At 43.7% G+C, this 21,109-nt stretch overlaps 1 protein-coding gene and 1 long non-coding RNA gene across 2 annotated transcripts in view; both read left to right on the top strand.

The window, feature by feature from the left end:
- The window catches only part of LOC137219197 (uncharacterized), a 241,562-nt gene that overhangs the window by 203,192 nt on the left and 17,261 nt on the right, over positions 1 to 21,109 (top strand). The window lies entirely within an intron of this gene.
- The window catches only part of CASQ2 (calsequestrin 2), a 63,842-nt gene that overhangs the window by 25,472 nt on the left and 17,261 nt on the right, over positions 1 to 21,109 (top strand). The window contains exons 4-7 of the mRNA XM_067727393.1: positions 1,369 to 1,480; positions 8,470 to 8,543; positions 14,698 to 14,828; positions 16,224 to 16,269. Of these exons, the coding sequence (XP_067583494.1) occupies positions 1,369 to 1,480; positions 8,470 to 8,543; positions 14,698 to 14,828; positions 16,224 to 16,269 (363 nt within the window). The remainder of the gene's footprint in view (positions 1 to 1,368; positions 1,481 to 8,469; positions 8,544 to 14,697; positions 14,829 to 16,223; positions 16,270 to 21,109) is intronic.

Here is a 21,109-nt window from a genome sequence, read left to right as displayed (position 1 = left end):
GAATAAACTGACCTGGTCTAAGAAAGATATCTCAAGCTTCACAAAAAACTAAAGCATGTCTATATCACGGCAATACGTCTACTGGGAAGCTGGCCCTTCCATCACCTCAGAAACTATTTTTTAGGGTCACAAATTGGGACTGTGTAGTAGTAAGATGTTAATTCTCTTAGCAATTATACACAAACATCCCCAGAATCCCCTTGGCTTTGTTCCAGGGCTTCTGAAGAAAAGTGTAGGAGAGAGAGTTGGATAGTCCCTGGAAGATGGGGTAGGGAAAGGGGTAACAGTCTGCTGAGTGACCCCTCAGGCAGGATGAAAAGAGGCAGGGCTAATGAGACACCCAATATCACACTCCCTCTCAGCCATGGAGGTCCAACACCCTGGGGTCCACGTGCTCAGGCAAACAGAGCAACAAACATTATAAAAATATTTTTCCATAGATAAACTCACACTTTCAATAACAGCTGTGAAGTCAAGTTCTTTTGAACACAGGTGCCTGTGCAGATATAGAACATCCACAATGGTGGTTCCTTATCTACCAGCTGGAATACAGTGGCCTATTGCCTTTTCCCCACTGCCTCAGAAACCCAGAGAGAGGGTCGGAAGTAAGTTGGAGGTTACTTCCTACAAAAAAGTGCGCATAGGCTCTACTTGGCCCTCTCGCTAACCCATACCTATAAGCCCTCAAAAAAGCTGAGGGAGGCAACAGGATAACTGTGGGCCCCATGGCCCTGCTCTGGCTCTGTCAACCAGGAGGGGGCTTTTAGATGCAAGTACCTTAAAGAAGAAGCAGCGTCATTGACCCACACAAATGGAAGACCAGGACGAGGGCAGATTTTAGGCTTGATCAGTCAGGGCTGCAGCTCCGTTTTTCTCTGTAAATCACAGATAATGCTCTTTTCGGGGTGTTGGCTTTGTCCTCAGGCTGACTGTTCTCAAGTTGGTTATAAGATCGCCAGAAGCAGGAGCTGATATATCACATTTCCTCATTCATAGCCACTGAGGGGGGGAGGGAAATCGGGCCTCCCGTTGCTCTCTTAAAAGGATAGTAGAACTTTCCCCAGGCCTTCAGGCTTATCTACCCTGGAGATTCATTGGCCAGGATTGGGTCACATGCCATTCCTGAATCAATAACCGGCAAGAGAAATGGAGTTGCCCCCAGACCGATCAGCCTACCCCTTGAGGTAAGGTCAGTTCCTCTAAGAAGAGAACTGTGCTCACGGGGGAAGGTGGGGTGGCCATTGAAGCACCAGGACCTAGTCCACAACTTCCCTCCAAAGCCCTCTATACATGTTCCTGATTTCCCCTCTGGGGAGGGAAAAGTTCTCTTATTTGAACAGCTTTTGTGTCGTGTGTGTGGCATTCCAGCTCATTGAAGACCCCGTGGAGATCATCAACAGCAAACTGGAAGTCCAAGCCTTTGAGCGCATTGAGGACCATATCAAACTCATCGGCTTTTTCAAGAGTGAGGACTCAGAGTGTAAGTTGTCTGTCAGCCCCAGCCTGTCACTCTAAAGGCTCTTTTCCCAACAAGGTGTGTTAGATTATCCAGAAAGAAGATGAGCCATTAGCACATCACGTGCTAGGTAGCATAGAGGGAGAATCTTCCTTGCACACTATGGAATGGGACAAATGAGCAGAAATTATGCAAAACAGGCAGGGGAGCTGAAAGAACATTAAGGTTGGGTCTTGTTTGCTGACCTTGAAGGGGGCCGAGTATTTGATAGAAGAGAGAAAAGCCCTTCCTCCGCCTTTTCCACCTGCCCACCAACCCCAGATGGGGCAGAGAGTGGGCTGTCTCTCTGACATCGGCAGCTCCTGTGGTCAGCAGTTGGAGAGCTTCTCAGTTACTTGGACAGCATTAGAGGAAAATCTGGGTAGGGATGGGCTTGGGAGCTACAGCACAATGTGGAAGACTGCTGGCCAGCCCCCCTTGACCACCAAGGCTGCCTGCAACGGCACAGCCACGCCCTTTGGTACACTCCCTTGGAAAGCTTTGTGGCCAGCTTTGGGGTGGGCAGAGGAACATATCAGACATCACCACAACCCACACAGGGGTGATCGGCGTAGCGAGTGGGAGTCAGGAAGAGTCAGGAAGAGAAGGAACCAGGAAGGCCAACTACCTGAGGACACTTTTTTAAACTGCTTTGGCAACAAGGGCCCTATATGACTTAAGGCTTTTTCTGGTGTCTGAGCCTTGGAGAGAGGGACAGTGTTAGAAGGAGTGGGCATAACTATGAAAGAGAATCTGGTAGCATTCGTACGTGTGGGAGGTGCAAATAAGGGCTGCTCGTGACTATTTCTGGAAACTTCAAAATATTTTGAAATTATTTGTAAAGCCGTTTCTGTACCCCATCGGCCAACTGGCATCCTTAGTCATCTCATCAACAACCCACCTATTTTCTCTCTCTCATGACCCAGCTGTCTTCTCACTTACTACATAAAAGCCTCTATTCACCCTCCTTAAGGGTGTGTTTGTGGGAAGGAGCCTAGCCAGGGAGTTTCAACCAAGTTCTTTAGGTGACTTTATTTCAATGTTCACATTCCTATATAGATGCTGACTACTCCGGGGTGCTTCTCCTGACCCCTTCTACCTTCTCCTCTTTATTTCACTTCCTTCTATTTCCCTTAATCTTTTTCTGCCTTCCCCGACCCCCTCAATTGTTTCTATCCATTTCCATCCTTCTGTTTCTCTCTCTTCCTCCATTAAGCTCAGGATAGCGTATAGGGAGGGAGACGAGGCCAAGATTGGGATAAGAAACACATCTTCCAGGGAATTCCCTGGTGGTTCAGTGATTAGAACTCTGCGCTCTCACTGCCGAGGGCCAGGATTCGATCCCTGGTGTGGGAACTAAGATCCCACAGGCCGCACAGTGTGGCAAAAAACAAAACAAAACACATCTTCCAGTTTATACCTTCCCCCACCCTAAATGAATAACAATAATAGCTCCATTTAACTAACATATATCCTATGCCAGGGCCCATGCAAGGAGCTTTCTGTAGACGCCTTAGTTTCATTCTCACAACTAGCCTGTAAGGCAGTTACCATCATTATCAGCATTTTAATGATGAGGAAATGAAGGAACAGAAGGGTTGAGTGAACTCACCCAGTATCACACAGCTAGCAAATAAATGGTAAAGCCAAAGTTTACACCCCAGACATCTGACTTTAATGCTCATACACTGAACTACTGGGCTGCACTTTCAAGACTTCACAGCTTTGTCGGGTCATGGCACACATGAAATGTGACCATGTTTGTAAGACACATAGTGGTAAACTGGAAGAGATTTACTTGGGCTTAGCAAAAAAAAAAAAATTTACCTTCTTAATATAATAATATACAAAATAATAGGAAAGATATCAAATATTACATTGTATAAAACTTCCAAGTAAAATATTTTTAGATTTTGAATGAAAATCTTGTGCTTGTTTCTAAGAATACAGCTTTTGAAATTAGGTTTTATGCTTGAAATAGCAACATACCGTTCCTGATCAAGGTGTTTTTTTTTTTTTTTTTTTTTTTGCGGTATGCGGGCCTCTCACTGTTGTGGCCTCTCCCATTGCAGAGCACAAGCTCCAGACGCGCAGGCTCAGTAGCCGTGGCTCACGGGCCCAGCCGCTCCGCGGCATGTGGGATCTTCCCAGACCGGGGCACGAATCCGTGTCCCCTGCATCAGCAGGCGGACTCTCAACAACTGCGCCACCAGGGAAGCCCCTGATCAAGGTTTTAAATGATCTCTTTGAATTCTGGATAGTCACCCTTGACCAGAGACTTTGCTGGCACATGTGGATGGTGGCAAATGACAGGACAACATTCACTGCTTTTTCTTTGATTGATGAACCATCTTTTCTTGCCATTGAACAGAATTTAGATAATCTAATCTCTAAATTGTCCTTCAGGAATGTGAGCATTCTTTCCATCTAACAGCTATTACTTTCCTTTTCAATGACAAATGTAGTGTTAATATTTCTTATGATCATTTGAATAGACTTCAAATCCAACTGAGCTCTTTTTTTTTTTTTTTTTTGCGGTACGCAGGCCTCTTACTGTTGTGGCCTCTCCCATTGTGGAGCACAGGCTCCGGACGCGCAGGCTCAGCGGCCATGGCTCACGGGCCCAGCCGCTCTGCGGCATGTGGGATCTTCCCGGACCAGGGCACGAGCCCGTGTCCCCTGCATCGGCAGGCGGACTCTCAACCACTGCGCCACCAGGGAAGCCCGGCTCTTTCATATTATATATTTCAAAATAAGAATGAAGCATTTCCTTAGGAATATGCAATTATCGCTCTACTGGTCTTACACTTTTTCTTAAGATTTAAATAATAAAATTACTAGTGAGCCATTTTAACCTCCTTTTTAAGGTTAAATTTTTGCTTTTAAATTGACAAACTTTGTCAGTACACTGTGTATTTCACACGGTCCTTGGAATTTTCAGTTAACTTCATTCAGGATCTCAGCAAGGTCCGGCATGTTTTGAAGCCAATAATTTATCCTTTGAAGAGTTTTTAACATAATTCAGTTTTTTCAATTCACCTCTTAGCCTTTAGTAAAATTCACCTCTTAGTAAAATTCCCCTGGGACAGTTAGACTGCTTTAGTGTGAAACAGCAGAGACAGGTCTTCTGAACCCATTTCTTCACCTAGAGCTAAGAAGAGAAGGGGCTATCAAGATTTGGATGTTACCAGGATCACATGTTTAATAACAATCTTATATGTGGAATTCAGACCAATAGGTGAAGTTTATATAACAAAGAATTTCTGTGAATAAATACTGCTTGAATATCAAGATTTTCAGAATGAACTTGACAACACAGTCGTTACACCTTCTTGTCATTACAGCCTCACTATCAGTTCTGAAGCCAAAGGCCTACAGTCCTCTTTAATGAATCAATTAATTATATTATGTCCAATTATTATTTTTGAAAGAAATATTTTTAATTTACAAAGACAAACAATAATACATTATGAAAACTCCATCTAGAATTAGATTGGCTAATTGTTAATATTTACAGGCATTAGAAAAAAGAAAGAAGGAAGGTAGGAAGAAAGGATGGTAGGAAGGAAGGGATAAATTGAATAATTCAGAAAATTAAGAAAATCAGTTTTGCCCTCTTTAGGAATACCTAATGCCATATTTTGTTGATAATACTGATTACGATGATTACTAACCTAATAAACAGATAGCAATCATGCATTCCATCGGTGTTAGTAGAAAAATATGAACATTACAGTAAATTAAATCAAAAGAAAAAAATTAAATACTTTAGAGTCTCACAAACCAAAAAACTTCACTGATGATAAACAAACTTGGACTAAAGTAACAATCACACCGAGAAGATCCAGTGGGGAAGACGGGGGAGCAGCCTCTCTCTAGCTGTGATGCTCGCTAGTCTTAGGCACAAAATAATTTTTATTGAAACAGAACATTTATAGAGGGAGCCATTGTTTTCAAATATAATATTAACTACCGTAAAGTCTGCATGGCTGTAGAAAACACCTAGAAAGATTTATCACCAAAAAAATTTATGTCTATCAAGCTCCTTGTAACATACCCGTGGCCATCACACACTGGCTGAAAGCATCAGGATGTTCTACTTGGCATTCCCATCTCTCTGTCTGTTTCTTCTTGCCTTTCAAAAGAGGCCAAGGTCAGTGGGTGGGGAAGCTAGGAGTGGATAAGGCACCCAGGGAAGCAGTTGTTGAGAGTCCTATACTTCTGCTGTAGTTTGAGGGTGATTGGTCAGGAAAGTTTAATGGAACAGAAGGCATTGGCTTTGCAAACGGTCCCAAGCTTTTCTGTAGAACAAGAACAATGGAGGCAGTGGAGAAACTGGAAGGATTTAAAACATAAGTAGACTGGAATAGGCTTAGCAGAAAAGGCTGCCTAAGAGATTTGGTACCGGATTAGAAAGGACCTGGAAGAACTGGGAGGCTATATCTTCCAGGGAGGTTGGGCATGAAAGTCCATCTCCAGCTTGAGCGTGTAGCTATGGATGCTAGCGTTGAGCGAGCGTGACAAGAACTTCCTAGGGGAACTCAGCTGATGGTTAAGAATGCCAACCTGGGGGAAATGTGGAGCTAAAGGGTCAATACCCAGTACGGAAAACCCGGAGGGATGGGCAAGAAAGGTGAGAAAATGCTAAGACACGTCTGCAATAAGCTGGAGGTTGAAGGCTGGATGTTCAGGAGCCCATTCCAGAGGGGAATGAGGAAACAAACAAACAAAAACAGGACACGAGGGCAGGAAAAATCTAGGGAATCACATGAGATCAATAGAGCAGAAGACTAGACCGGGTTTCCTGGAAGACAGCTGTTGTTCGGGCAAGGCTAAAGGCTCAACCACAGTTTGAAGCACCAACTTGGAGAATTACCTTTCTCTACCCTTCTTCATCTTGAAAGGGATGTAGATTGGCTCCTCAAGTGAAGAAGAGAGATCTCTGGACACAGATCAGGGCCATTCTTTCTATGACGATAGGGGGTCATGGAGGTGGGGAGAGGTTCACCCGGAAGAGGGGGTCTGGGAAGAGGGGACAGAGGATTCTCATGGAGCCCACTGCTGCCTTAGAGAGACGTAAATAAGAGGTACGGCTATAACCACTCCACTTTCTATGCTCTCCCACTCTCTCTCTATTCATTCTCCACATCTCTCACCCATCTTCTTCCCCTCCACCTAATCCTCTATCCCAACTCTCAGGTTTTGTGATATATTTTCTTTTTTTTTTGCGGTACGCGGGCCTCTCACTGTTGTGGCCTCTCCCGTTGTGGAGCACAGGCTCCGGACGCGCAGGCTCAGCGGCCATGGCTCACGGGCCCAGCCGCTCCGCGGCATGTGGGATCTTCCCGGACCGGGGCACGAACCCGTGTCCCCTGCATCGGCAGGCGGACTCTCAACCACTGCGCCACCAGGGAAGCCCTATGATATATTTTCTGATGACACAACTACTTTTATGAGGAATGAGTTTGTGTAAACGTGTATCAGTTTGTACAGCTGTTCTTGTAAATTTTTCAACCCCTGTCTCGCCTGTGTTTATTGTGCTTTCCTCCATTCTAGCAGCTATCACTTGCATTGTGGTTCTTTAAGGGCCCATAACCCTCCTTGGCTGTGAGCCTTTGAGATCAGTGTCCTTGTCTTACTCGTCGTCTTGGTGTCCCCTGAGTCAGCATGATTCTTGAAATGTTTTTCATTGAATATTAGAAAATTCTGCCTGCTCCTGGGATTCTAGCTAAAATTTATGCCTCTGATGATTAAGAGATATGAAATTCCATGAAATGGAAAAAAAGGTAATCTTGTTAAGAATGAATCATAGGTTCATTTACTCTCAGGATTATAGACTTTATGCAGAACAACCACCAACACCAACACCAACACCATTACCATCACCCTCACATATCAGACAGGAATACGAATGTCTTTACCAAACAATAACTATCTAGGTGTAGTGAGGCACAGCATGGCCACACTCATGTGGTCTCATGCTTATCTTGACCAGTTTAGATTCAAGTTTGGGGCCAGAATCAAGCAAGGGCTTGGTTAATTTTTTTTTTTTTTTTTTGTCTGCATCGTACCTTAGTTGCGGTACACGGGATCTTTGTTGTGTCACTCGGGCTCTTCGTCGTGGTACACGGGCTTCTCTCTAGCTGTGGCGTGCAGGTTTTCTCTTCTCTAGTTGTGGCATGCAGGCTCCAGGGCATGTGGGCTCTGTAGTTGCGGTGTGTGGGTTCCGGAGTGCGTGGGATCTGTAGTTTGGGGCATGAGGTCTCTAGCTGAGGTGTGCGAGCTCAGTAGTTGTGGCGAGCGAGCTTAGTTGCCCTGCGTCATGTGGGATCTTAGTCCCCTGAACAGGGATTGAACCCGTGTCCCCTACATTGCGATGTGGAGTCTTTACCACTGGACCACCAGGGAAGTCCCTGGGCTTGGTTAATTTTAAGTCATCTCTCAGGAGATCAGAATGAAAAAAGAAAATTTAAAAAGAAGGAAAGAAAAACTAGGAGTTACCCAAAGAAGTACTCCTGTTAAGAAGTTTAAAATTCTTCTGTGATGTCATTTTTGATTGAGTTGCTTTGCATACTAAGTGGGTTTTCTTCTTACTCAGTGCTCACTTATACAGCAGTACTCTTTAGCGGGCACACGTAACTAGCAGTGAGTTTGAGTGAAAAAATTTCTTTTGGTTTTTCTCTCCCTTGTCCTCTCTTTGTTTCTTCTGTTTTCTCCTTTCTGTCACCCAATTTCCTAAAACACAGAAAAGTGTGATAAAGAGTTCCTCTTTTGGGTGATAGAATGCCAGTCAGTTCAAATTCCTTGGGGTTTAAAATAGTATCAAATAATTATCTATCTAAATAATGGCTACTAAATAACTATCCAGTCAGAATTAATTGGTTTCCCACTTTCTCTACGTTATTTAAAAAGAGAAATTTCTGATGCAGTGTGTATCTTGAAAATGTCTCTCCGTTTTATCTTCTTCCTCTTAGATTACAAGGCTTTTGAAGAGGCAGCTGAACATTTCCAGCCGTACATCAAATTTTTTGCTACTTTCGACAAAGGGGTAAGTACCTATGAAACCCCACTTTAACCGCTTTAAAGATTGAACTTCCCACCACTTTTCTTTTGGTCACATTAACCATCCTCTATCCATTAACACTTTCTCCAGAAGTGTTAGAAATATGGCAGTAAATATGGCAGTGAATAAGAGATGAGTATGAAGATGATTAATTCAGAATCTCTATAAGGGTATTTCTGAAAGCATCCAATAAAGAGAGATGAACCACTCTTTATCACCTTCAACACTAAGAATGGGAAGTGTGTGAGCCCAGAGTGTGCCAGGACACTGGTCACTGCTTCCTTTTTGTTTAGGGCCATCCTCTGCCTTCCTGGGGTTGCATACTTCCCCCTCTACTGGGTCAGGATGGGGGATGAAGTGGAGAGGAGCACTGACCATCTGAAGCCCTGGTGCTTCAGAAAGTTACTTTCATCCTCAGGAGAAGCTATTGATGTACTTGTCTGTAATTCAATGGATTTATATTTTCTGCATGTGGCAAGTTCTTTTTTAAGCCAAAGAACAGCAGAGATAGAGGGATCTTGAATCAATGGGTAATTTATCTGGGGTCTACTAAGGTTGCAGTACTCCATTCTGGCTCCAGTTACTACTAAAATGGCTACTTATTGAGTATTTTCTGTGTGTTGGGCACAATTTGATATATTGCATCTATACTATTTCTAATCCTTTAAACAACTCCACAACAACTCTGAAAAGTAAAATACCCTGTTTCCCAGATGAGAAAAACGATTTAGCAAGGTTAAGTAGTATCCAAGGTCTCCAGCGAATTAGTAGTAGTGCTGAGATCACAATTTAGGACAATCTTTACCTAAAACTCATGCCATTTCTTCTGTACCACACCATTAAGCAGAAAACTCTGTATCTGCCCTTGAGATTCAGGGTGCACACCCACACACCCACATTCATACTCACATCCACACAACACACACAGAACACACGTACACAACACCCATATAACCACACACAGTACACACACTCACACAACATACAAGCATAACACATACCTCCTCACACAATCACACTCACACCCACACATATATAACACTCCCAGTGCACATACATTCAAACTTACATCCACGCCCTCCTACACATACGTACCCCAACTAAAGCCCTAAATCACAACGTTTACTAGAACAAATAAATCTAGGACAAACTAAATCCTGATCAAATCCAAGTGGTAAAAGTTGAAAGTAAAAAAAGGTAAAAGTTACTCCTACTGAGGAGTAAGGCATTGAAGAACAGTGCTCATGGGCCTTGCTACTTTGAGGAGTTCAAGTTTTCTGTGAAAAACAAGAGGCAGCCTGTAGGTGCTGGAGCAGGGAAGGAGTATGGTGAAAAGAGATTGCATTAAATATATAGACATAACCACTTCTATGGATCTGACCCCACTCTACAAGCCTATAATCCAGACGGGAGCTCTATAATCTAAGTAATGTAATCTAAACTTGAAGAAAGTTTACCCTAATGGTTTGGATTAGAGTTGGGAGAGAGCTTGAACAAGAATATCAAAGGGAATAATAACTATCATTTATTAAGTACTTTTTATGTGTCAGGCTGTGTGCTAAGAGCTTTACACAGGTTTTCTCATTTAATCCTCTCAACACCCCTGTACAAGAGGGATTAGGATTCTCAGCCTACAGAAGCTGAAACCAAGGCACCGAGAGATGAAGTGAGCTGTGATTTGCTCAGGGTCACACAGTGAGTAGGTTAGGCTGACTTCAAAGTCAACTGCTCTGTACTGCTGCACCCCAGAGAGAGAAACACTACGTGTCAAATGATTAGCTGCCGCCTGGCACGTAGTAAGCACTCAGTAAATGTTAGCCAGTACTATTGCTAAGAAGAGGCAGTCCTCTAAGCCCAGGAGGATGGAGGTTGGGAGGGGATATTAGTAGAGAAGGGGAGGTCCAGAGGAGCCTAAAGGAAATTCATCGCTGGCGTCTGGTTACGATGGGCCAGGAGTGAATAAGGTGGCTTCTGAGGAAAGAGAGAGTCTGAGGAAAGAGAGAGTCAGGTGGGCAAGCCAGGCCAAGCAAGAAAGCCTCAGTTCTTAGAAGGCTGGTCCAATGCTGAGTTCAGGGTAGTGTCTGTTTTTAGGTGTGCCTCCCGGCCCGACCATATGGCTTCATATCTGTGGACCATGAAGAAGGTGAGGTCGGGCTATAATCAAACACTCAGAAGGTTCTTCACTAAAAACTCTGTAAGACACTAAGTCATAAGTGCCCTTGTTCATAGAGACTTGTGGGATTTTAGAACATTTATAAGGAGAGAGCTGCACTCTCTACCTCTATAGAGCTGCACTCTCTACCTCTATAGAGAACACAGAAGGAAGAGCTGTTTCACTGAGCGGACCGGATCGTGCCATTTGGGACTTGAGAACTTGCACTCATCAGTTGCGGGGTGGGGGAAACGGTGGTGTCCAGAAGCCATGGCTGTCCCCAGTCCAAGCCTCAGTGGTGTCCAGCAGGGGGCGCTAGAGCAGAAGAGGTGGGTGGAAGGACCTGGTTGTGAGACACATCCTAGGGAATCCCAGAGGGACCTGGGGAAGGGGAGGTGCTTTCTAGACGTTTGAAGTCAAGAGAGGCAAGGGCCCGGGAAGCCCTAATACAGTCCCAAAGATGACAAACTAACTGTCAGAGGTTGAGATGACTAGAGGACCTGGCCTCTGTTGACATGAAGGAGAGAAAGACGAAAGAAGACACACCAATAACTTAAGATCCCAAGTCTCTGCTTCAAGACAGCAAAGATTGTAAAGCTACTGAAAACATTAGGAAATCTAGGAAGAAGAATCTATATATAGGAACATAAGATGGGGTGATGAGCTCTAATCTCTACAAGCTGGGAAGACATTCAACTGGAAGGATCTTTCATTTATTGATTCATTCACTCACTTAGCAAGCATTTATTGAGTGTCTGTTATGTGCCAGGCACTCTTCCAGATGCCAGGGACACAACGTTGAGCAAAACAGATTCCTATCCTTGTAGAATTTAGAGTTTAGTATATGGGATTGGTGGGTAAGGTCTGGGAAAGGAAAAGACGGGAAGACAGAAAGTAAGTAAACAACCCAATAAATATATTATAGTAAATGTATTATATGAGTTAGAGAACTGTCAAGAGGACGAGCTATCAGGGCCGCTGATGTAGATTTGGGAGTTCAGTAGTTTCCAACCACTGTCCATGTTGGTATGCCCCAAGGAGCTTTTAAAAGCAAGGATTCTTGAGTCCCATCTGGGAAATTTGGATTTTTCTAGCATTGCGACCAGGCCCAGAAATATGCATTTTTCTAAAAGCTCCCTGAGAGATTTTACCTGGCACACAGGTTTGGGACCAGCACTGATCTGTGGATCTTGATCCTACATCAAGCCACACAAGGGCCTAACCTCCCTGAAGCAAATGGAGCAAGAGTGAGAGGGCTAAGGATGGTGTCCACTCTGTGGCACCTCGCAGCCTGAAAAATGTCAGTTCTAATCATCTCATGCTATCTCCCACCGGCCTGTTCTTTTCTTGGAGTGAACAGTGAGAAGCAAAATCATTTTTTGAACCATATTGGTCCAAAAGAAGCTGTGATTCTCTAAAGAAAGTTGATGGGCAAGACAGATGTTGAGAAAACCTAAATTCATTGAGTTGTTTTCATCTGCAACAACCAAAATGGCTTGCTAACTTGTAGAAAAACATCTGTTATCAAAATTCATACACATGCAAATGGCAAAAAAAATTGTACTTTGTAACTTTCTTGTCTTTGGCATACTCCACTCCAACTATTTTTTTTTAAGTACAAAAGAATTCATTATACGGACCTCTTGAGTTTTTAATAGCAAAATCCATTCTTACCATCCATGAAATAGGTCTCCTCCCAGAACAGAACCTTGGATATAGTAGACCCCACTAAATATTTATTGAAGGAATGAAAGAATCAATGCCTCAATCAATCAAATCTCCTTCAGTCTTTACCATCCAAGATACAATTAAAAGAATGGAATTCTCTGAGATTCAAAAGGAGGAAAATCTATGGTATTGATGGGGATATAGTGAACAGGTCTCTGGAAAATTTTGCTCAGGGTTCCAAAGACTTAAACTTACGAACATCATAATCCAACTTTACATTCATGGTCTTAACACTACAGACCCTAACATACACACACATAAACACATGCACACTCAAGTGCATAGGTGCGTCTCCACTGCTTACCTCAATGGAGGGCCTGATGAGCTCCTTTTCACCTTCAGGAAGCCTTCGTTCTAGCAGACTGTGCTAGGGATGAACTGATGAGAGCATGTTACAAGAGGTAGAAGGAAACCTCTCACTGTGACATGCGCAGTGTCAAGACAATATTTAAAGGGACATAAATTCCTTTCTGTACAGTGTCAAGAAGAAGGTAATTTTCAGATGAGAGGAAAGTTGGAACGGAGGCAAATTGTTAGTTGAGAACAATTTGAGAACTCAAATTGTGCCTCAGGTCTGTCATTTGTAAAATAAGTATAATAATATTTCTTACCTCATACTGTCAAAGTGGGGATTCATAAAGTAATCAACTGAAAACACTGCAGCAGTGCCTGGCACATAATAAGCACTACATATGTTTGCTATTATTAGTTTTTGCTCATCTGCTCACTTCCTACTTCATATAAACACAGTTTCCTGGTTCCTAGAATATGTAGTACGTGAACTCAGAAAACCAGAATCCAATGTCATTTTCAAGCCCATTCTATGATGGGCCCAGCTTTGTGAAGAACTGTGCGTAAACCCAAACAGTGGTTGTAGAGTTGCTCTTTCCTCCCCTCCTCCAACCACACTCCTCACCCCCACCCCACTGAAGAGGGAAGAAAGTAAGAAAAAAAACCCACACCTTCTTGTCCTTTAAAACCAAATCAGCATGACCATTAAATCTCTTTGACTGCGGCTCTTAACACAGCTTGTTTTCGTTAGCTCTGAGTAGGATGTTGGTATTTCTTTCCCTTAGGTCCTTAAGAAATGTCTTTTGGAATAGAGTGACCTGGATGAATAGCAATTGATGACAAAAGCCATAGGGATACCAGTGTGTGCTCAGAATGGACCTCCTTGTGTAACAGCTTATGTAATACCCAGTTCCTCCTCGTCACCAATTAGTCACGGCTGCCCTGGGCCTCCACGCTGTTGGTTACCACCACAGGGCGTCAGCTCTTAGGCAATTCCTCTTTATTTTCAAGGGAACCACTGTTCATCCCTGTGCTTTCTTGGACCACAGCTTTGAACTAGAAAAGAATGACATTTGGTTTTCTACAGAGCGTTGCACATTCCAGGCCTCTCAAATCATTTCACAAAAGGAGATGAGAGTTCAGCAGCTCTGCAGGCGAACACAGCAACCATTCTGCCCTGACCAGACCACGTGGCCACGTTAATGAAGAGCGCAGATGGCTCCCAGGCTATGGGCTGGCTCCCCATGCTTTTTATTTGGTACAGCGTGAGCAACTCATCCCAGCTTGCTGGGTACTAACCCAGTGTTAGCACTGAAAGTCTGAATCCTGGGAAACCCCTCCACTCTGGACAAACCAGGATGGTGGGTCACCTTCTGACAGGTAACTAACCAGGCAGTTCCCAGAGCCTGAGAAACCATAAAACAAGCCCAGGACTGAGAGACAACCCTTGGGCCAATGCTTCAACCAAAATAGCAATTAGGGTTTATGAGCTGATCGAGGACAGGTTCCTGAGTTGGCCTCTGATTCTGAGTACCTGTATGCTTTAAATGGTTTCTGTCAATTGCCTGTTCTATCAAAACTGATTCAATTAAATCCATACATCCCAGGACACTGAACATGATCTGTTGACATTTGCTTCCTCCTCCAGCCCTGGCAAATACAGTAGAGTGGTGGTGATAATGGAATTAAATTTCCCACCTTTCATTCTGACTGCTCTCTGGCCCTGATTGGATCTCATTTGCCAGGGAAGTTTTTTTCTATCTGTCCTTTGATCACAAAAGTAGATCGGTCCAGCCAGATGGACCGATGAGTTAGGTGATGAGTTCCTATCATTTCAATGTTTAAGTAAAAACCATGCATACACTTTCATGTCTTTTGCAGAGAACACACACACTTGTAGCCGGACAACCCACTGCCACTCTAGACTAGTGTTCAAGGAAACTATTGTCTTACTTCTAACTGTTACAGGTTGCAAAGAAATTGTCCTTGAAGATGAATGAGGTTGACTTCTATGAGCCATTTATGGACGAGCCCATTGCCATCCCTGACAAACCCTACACAGAAGAGGAGCTTGTGGAGTTTGTGAAGGAGCACCAAAGGTGTCCCAGATGGCATGCAGGGGTGGGGGCAGGGGGGATCCAAGGCCTGGGAGATGGAGAAAAGCCTCTTAGTCCTACCATTTCAGACCCCCAAGGGCAACAACCTGGAGTTAGTAACCGAGCAGAACTGAACTCAGTAGTGTGGCTTTGTTGGTCATTGATCAGCGGCAGGGATGTTGCTATATTTTCTGAATATGGGTCTACACTTGCAAACAAGGTTAGACCACCTCCCTGCAGTGAGGAAATCACCTCATACAGTAGGATGTAAGTAAATTCTACAATGATAATGATTTAGTGACAGCCTCCTAAAGTACTATGTTAGGTGCTTTTGGAAACTATATTACCGACTCTTCAACATTATGGGGTAATTATTATCATCCTAATTTTACAGATCAAGGAATTGGGCTCAGGGTAGTTGAGTAACTTAGTCAAGGATGAACATTTTATGCCTAGAACTTCTGGGAGGGGAATCGTTGATACCATCAGCTCTAGCATGGATCAGCAAGCTTTTTCTACAAAGGGCCAGATAATAAATATTTCAGGCTCTATGAGCCAGATGGTCTCTGTTGCAAACACTCAATTCTGCCGTTATAGTGTGCAAGCAGTCGCGGGCCATATGTAAACAAATGGGTGTGGCTGTGTCCCAAAGGGAGTTTATTTATAAAAACAGGAGCCATTGGCTGGATTTGACCCACCAGCTGTAGTTTGCTGACCCCAGCTCTTAAGGGAGGGACAATACTGGAACATGGAATATGGTGGTGGTTCACCCTCTCACCCACCCACCCTCCCCTCCACATGCTCACATAGGTTCGTTGAACCTGGAGCATCATGATTCCATCACTCAGTCAGCTTGGTCCCTCCAGGGATGCAGCACCTCGAGGAACAAATATCAACATGTCTAACAGTATTTGTCAACACTCAAAAAGAAATGAAACCATGAGCAAAAGATAGATCCGACCTGCTCCTCCCTAAAGGGCTTTTGATGGATGACCCTGGTGCTAAAACAACTGTAGTTCTGGGCTGTTTCCTCTCCTGGGTCTCCTCATTCTGGGCCTGCTCTGGGTTCTCAGGAGTGGCAGCTGTATGTGAGGAGGGAAATGGCTTCTTGGCCTGGGAGTGAGCTGACTCCGTGCCCTCTGACCTATGATTTGTAATAGATTTTATAATCCTTGGATCAAATGGGCCCATGAAAAGGCTGAGAGCTTTAGGCCCAGCTCTGTGTGTGACACAACAGGGTCAATCTGCTCTGTCTCCTTAGGGGAGACAACAGGTACGTAGACACTCTTGAAAATGGACTAACATCTCATTCTACATTTCACTGTGCTGAGGCTTTGGGTGTCAGCCAAGGTAATCCCTACTCAACAAAGCTCATCTTTTTTTTTTTTTTTTTTTCAGACCCACTCTACGTCGCTTGCGCCCAGAAGATATGTTTGAAACATGGGTAAGAAAGTGGCAAACTCTTTCTGCTTTGTAGAGATGGGTATATTCCCCAGGAGGAATACCCCTTTGTGTTCCCAAACTCAAACCAAGTCTTATTTGCCTGGAGTGGATGTCTGGATGGTGGAGAATTTGAAATGTGGACAATATCACACTGAGTTACAACCCAGTTCTTCTGGGCTGGCCAGTAGGCAAAATTACTCTATCTCTGAGTTCATTTCCTAGAGTTTCTACTGGCTTTCACTCACTGGTCACCAGAGACCCAAGGTCACATGGTAGAAGGAGCTCAGACCATGAGTTACATACAGACTTGAGCTCAAGGCCACAGTCTGCCACCTAGTAGCTTTGCATCGTAGATCAAGTCACGTGGTCTTTCTGAGCTTTAATTTCTGTATCTAAAATCAGACTTTTTGTAAGTATGAAAGGTGTGAAGAACCCAGACATAGGGGGCACTCCATTCATGCATGGTAGCTGTTTTTGTAAATATCAACTCAAGGCACTGGAAAATGCTGAGTCAGACTGTCCCCTAGGTCTGTGTCACAGACAAGACGTAAGGTGGGTCAAATTGCATTAGAAAGAGGGCCTTGGAGATACACTCCCCCCACCCCACCCCCCAGCTTTATACAAAATTCTGTAAACAGTAACAACCAAAGTCTATGGAGCATTTTTCAAAGCATTTCATGCATCTTTTTACTTGGATCTCTCAACAGTTCTAGAAAGTGATATAGAACAAGTATTATTTTAGCTTCCTGGGGAAACTGACAATCATACAGATTAGATTAATTACTCACGGATACATAACTAATAAGCATTAGATCTTGGGACTTAAATTTAGACCACCTGGGGCCAAATCTCATTTCTCCAGTATACCTCCTAGAGTGGGCCACGTCCCCATAAGGCAACATTCTGGCGGGGAGGGGGCAGAAAGGGATTAACATGGAAGCATATATTTACTCTCTAACTCAGAGTCTAAAGTGACAGATGAACAGAACCGTGGAGTAACTTGACACCCTCTGTTTTACTGGCATGTAACTTCTTTGGATGTCTGAAGGTAGAACAAACATTTCACACCGAAGGCAAATGATCTGGTCCAGAGGAGAGAACTATAGAAGAGCAACACAGCACAATAGAAACATCTTTTCCTAACATTTAAACCTTTCAAAAATTTAACCTTTAGGAGGTCTCATTATTAGATTTAAAAATAACAAAAAGCATATAACAGTGCTTTGAAAATAAGATTCCTTTTTAAATTATTTTTGCTTTTCACCTAAAACAATTTCAGACTTATAAAAAATAGTGCAAAGAATTCCATGATCCCTTTACCCAGATTCCCCAAATGTTAACATTTTACTCCTTTTGCTTTATCACACACTCTCTTGATAGATATACAGATTTTTTCCTGAACTGTCTGAGACTAAGTAGCAGACCCAATTCCCCTTTGCTCCTATATACTTCAGAAGTTGTCTAAAAACAAGAACTTTCTCTTATATAATCATGGTATGCTTATCAAAATCAGGAAATTAATACTAATACAATTCCACGTTTAAATTGACCAGTTGTCACTAATATCCTTTATAGCAAGAGAAAACATTTGTTTTTTCCTGGCCCAGGATCCAATCCTGGATCACAGGCTTATGTTTGGTTGTTATGTTACTTCAGTTGCCTTTAATCTGGAAGAGGTCATTGGTTTTTGTCTTTCATGACACAAGGTACCATTTTAAATCGAGAGTGATTATTACTGTTCCGTTCTGCTATGCCTTTATCTTTACTTCTTCTTCTTACTTTGTTCATTCTTAAGAGATAAGTCTCTAGGCTCCTGGAAGGGAGACACTGCAAAACTAGAACCCTTCTCTCAGGCCTTTCCTCACTGACATAGCAGTATCACATCCCGAACCACCACACCATAGCGGGAGAGGTCCTGTCCCCTCCTTCACAGACACCCCTAATCCTCCACACTGCCCTGAAGAAATGCTCTCTCTCCCATATCGGAGGTAGATGTTCAGAAAGAAAGTTCACTGCCTGGCTTCACTGGAACCCATTCTCTGCTTTCTTTTCACTTAGTAAGATACAGCTGTTGCTATACTATAAGGTAACAGTGATGGCTCACATCATTATTATATGTTCAATTGTTTTCTAGTTGGGAAAGGGCTGCGTATTGAAGTTAACCAGGTAGAGAAAAGGGCAACCAGACTGGTTTACTCCTTTCCAACACCCCATCATGGAATACCCACGTGATTCCCCAGAAGCCCTAGCCAGACCTAGTCAGCCCCTCATCCAAGTCTCCAACTAGGGAGGGAGGGCAAGACAGGCCATCCAGGGTTATCTTCACATCCTGAAAAAGGAGGAGCAGAAATCAGTCTGTCAGAAGGCTCTTTGGGGAACCCCTCTGCCTATCCCCAACCCATCCACATGTGCCCACCCCCAAAGCAGCATCTTCCTGGGCTACTCGGCCATAGCAACTTAAACCCCACATGTTGGGGAAAGTGACCAGCTCATGAACTTTAAAGTCTTTATCTTCAATACCCACTTCCTTAGACATTGCAAGATATTTAAATAAAATAGTAAAACTAGGTAGAGCTAAAGCAACTATTGACTTTCTTCTCTCCCAAACTCTACAGGTTTTTAAAGCAGCAAATCATAGAAAACACATAACTTATTATTCCTAAAAACATTATGCCTAGTAATATTTGCTGTGTGAAAAATCAGACAGCTATTTTTTTTTTTTTTTTTTTTTTTGCGGTATGCGGGCTTCTCACTGCTGTGGCCTCTCCCGTTGCGGAGCACAGGCTGCGGACACGCAGGCTCAGCGGCCATGGCTCACGGGACCAGCCGCTCCGCGGCATGTGGGATCTTCCCAGACCGGGGCATGAACCCGCGTCCCCTGCACAGTCAACCACTGTGCCACCAGGGAAGCCCCAGACAGCTATTTATTTATTTATTTAGAATATTCAAAGAATGTCAAGGTAGAGCAGGGCGGTCCAGACCCAATGCTGACCTGTCCTTCCTCTTTGAGACTCCACCTTCCCACCAGCTCTCCATCCTAGCAAATGGCCAGCCAGGGTCCTTAGCAAAAGCCCACAGAAATGGGAGTCAGCAGTTCTTTCTAAAAGAATCTTCCCTTGGTTGCAATAGGCAAGTAATTCCCAGAGGGGGGCAGAGAGCTCCTCCAGATGAGCCCCTGCACCACTTCACTGCCCCTTAGTTAGGGAGTCTGACAGTTTTAACTGCTTCTTTTTTTCCTTTGCATCTCTTCATTCAACATGAGAGCAAACATTCAACCAAGACTGGAAAGAAACAGAGTTAAATATGAACAATGGTAATTGATTGGTGGGTAATTGATGTTTCATTTCTCCTTGGTATCTCTAATATTTGCTAATTTTCTTCAAGCGGTATGTAAGATTTTTATCACTATATTCTTTTTTTTTTAAGTCAATAAACATTAAGAAGAACCTATTACATTGTGCTAAGTACGGAGGTTATAAAAATAAGCCTTGCTGTCCTGTCCTTAGGAATTCGAGGTTAAGTAGATGAAACAGTTGCAATAATACAACACCAGCCCAGTATGCTTGCCGCCAAGACAAAGGGACATACAAAGTGCTAGGGAATCTAGAGTAAGGTATTCACCAAAGTAACTCCCAAATTTCCACTTCTTTGGGGGATCTGGTGCTCAGCCACTTTGTATAAAAGCCCCTTCTTGGCCTCTTTCAACTTAAGTAAGAGCCACTGACCAGAGTTTGCAACATCTTCTGCAAAGCCCGTGGAGAGACAATAGATTTAAGGAGCCCATTCTGCTGTTGTTCATAATGTCAGGGAGGAAAATCTTTCCTCTACCCTCTTAGGTTCATTTCTTACGGCCTACAAATTAACCTGACAAAAGACAGATTGGCAAGAGAGAAAAAAAAAAAAGATTTAATTAGCTATTTATGCATGCGAGTTCACAAACGTGATTCAAGGAGGGGCTTATATACCATCTTAATGGGGAATGGGAGGGTAGGGGCAGAGGAGCACTTCTGGGAGAACGAAATGACTTTTTGGAAAGATAAATGGGCCCTTAGGAGATGAGATGGCAGATATGATAGTTTTGTGATAATGTCTATCTGAGAAAAGAAAATTAGAGTGATGACAAGTTCTTTGGGGAGGCTCTACTTTTAGGCAGATAAAAGATTTCAGGAATTCAAATGCCTTCAGCCAAAATAGTTTTTATGCCACAGTGGCTTATTCTGGACCCCTTCAGTGAGAAGGAGCATGGGCTTTGGGGCCAGACAGAACTGGCTTGAATCCCAGTTGTGTCACATACCATCTCATGCCTTAAGGTAAGTCACTTAATTCTTGAAGCATTGAATAGGAATGAGACTTTGATTTGCGATTTAGAAACAATGTATTTACAAAGTACTGATACAGAGGGTGGCAAATATTATTGTCTCCATTTTCATCATCATTATCATTTTAAGCCATAATGCCTTCCCTCAGAGAGCTTGCCATCTGGTTGAGAAGAGATTTGTGCAATTAAAAAGGTTATTTCTGGGCTTCCCTCGTGGCGCAGTGGTTGAGAGTCTGCCTGCCGATGCAGGGGACACGGGTTCGTGCCCCGGTCCGGGAAGATGACCGCTGAGCCTGTGCGTTTGGAGCCTGTGCTCTGCAACGGGAGAGGCCACAACAGTGAGAGGCCCGCGTATCACAAAAAAAAAAAAAAAAAGGTTATTTCCAAGGCAAGGTGATGACTAAATGGGTGATCTGGGCAGCAAAGGCTGTGGGGTTCAGAGAAAGCCCCTGGGGTATTCTCAGGCCCGTGGGTGGTCAGCTCGGCTCTTCCTCCCCCCATGCACGTTGGATTCTCATCGAGT

The sequence above is a fragment of the Pseudorca crassidens genome, chromosome 2 (assembly GCF_039906515.1).
Source record: "Pseudorca crassidens isolate mPseCra1 chromosome 2, mPseCra1.hap1, whole genome shotgun sequence".
NCBI lineage: Eukaryota > Metazoa > Chordata > Mammalia > Artiodactyla > Delphinidae > Pseudorca > Pseudorca crassidens.
Note: the sequence above shows the minus strand (reverse complement) of the source record. Positions and strands in the feature narration are given on the sequence as shown.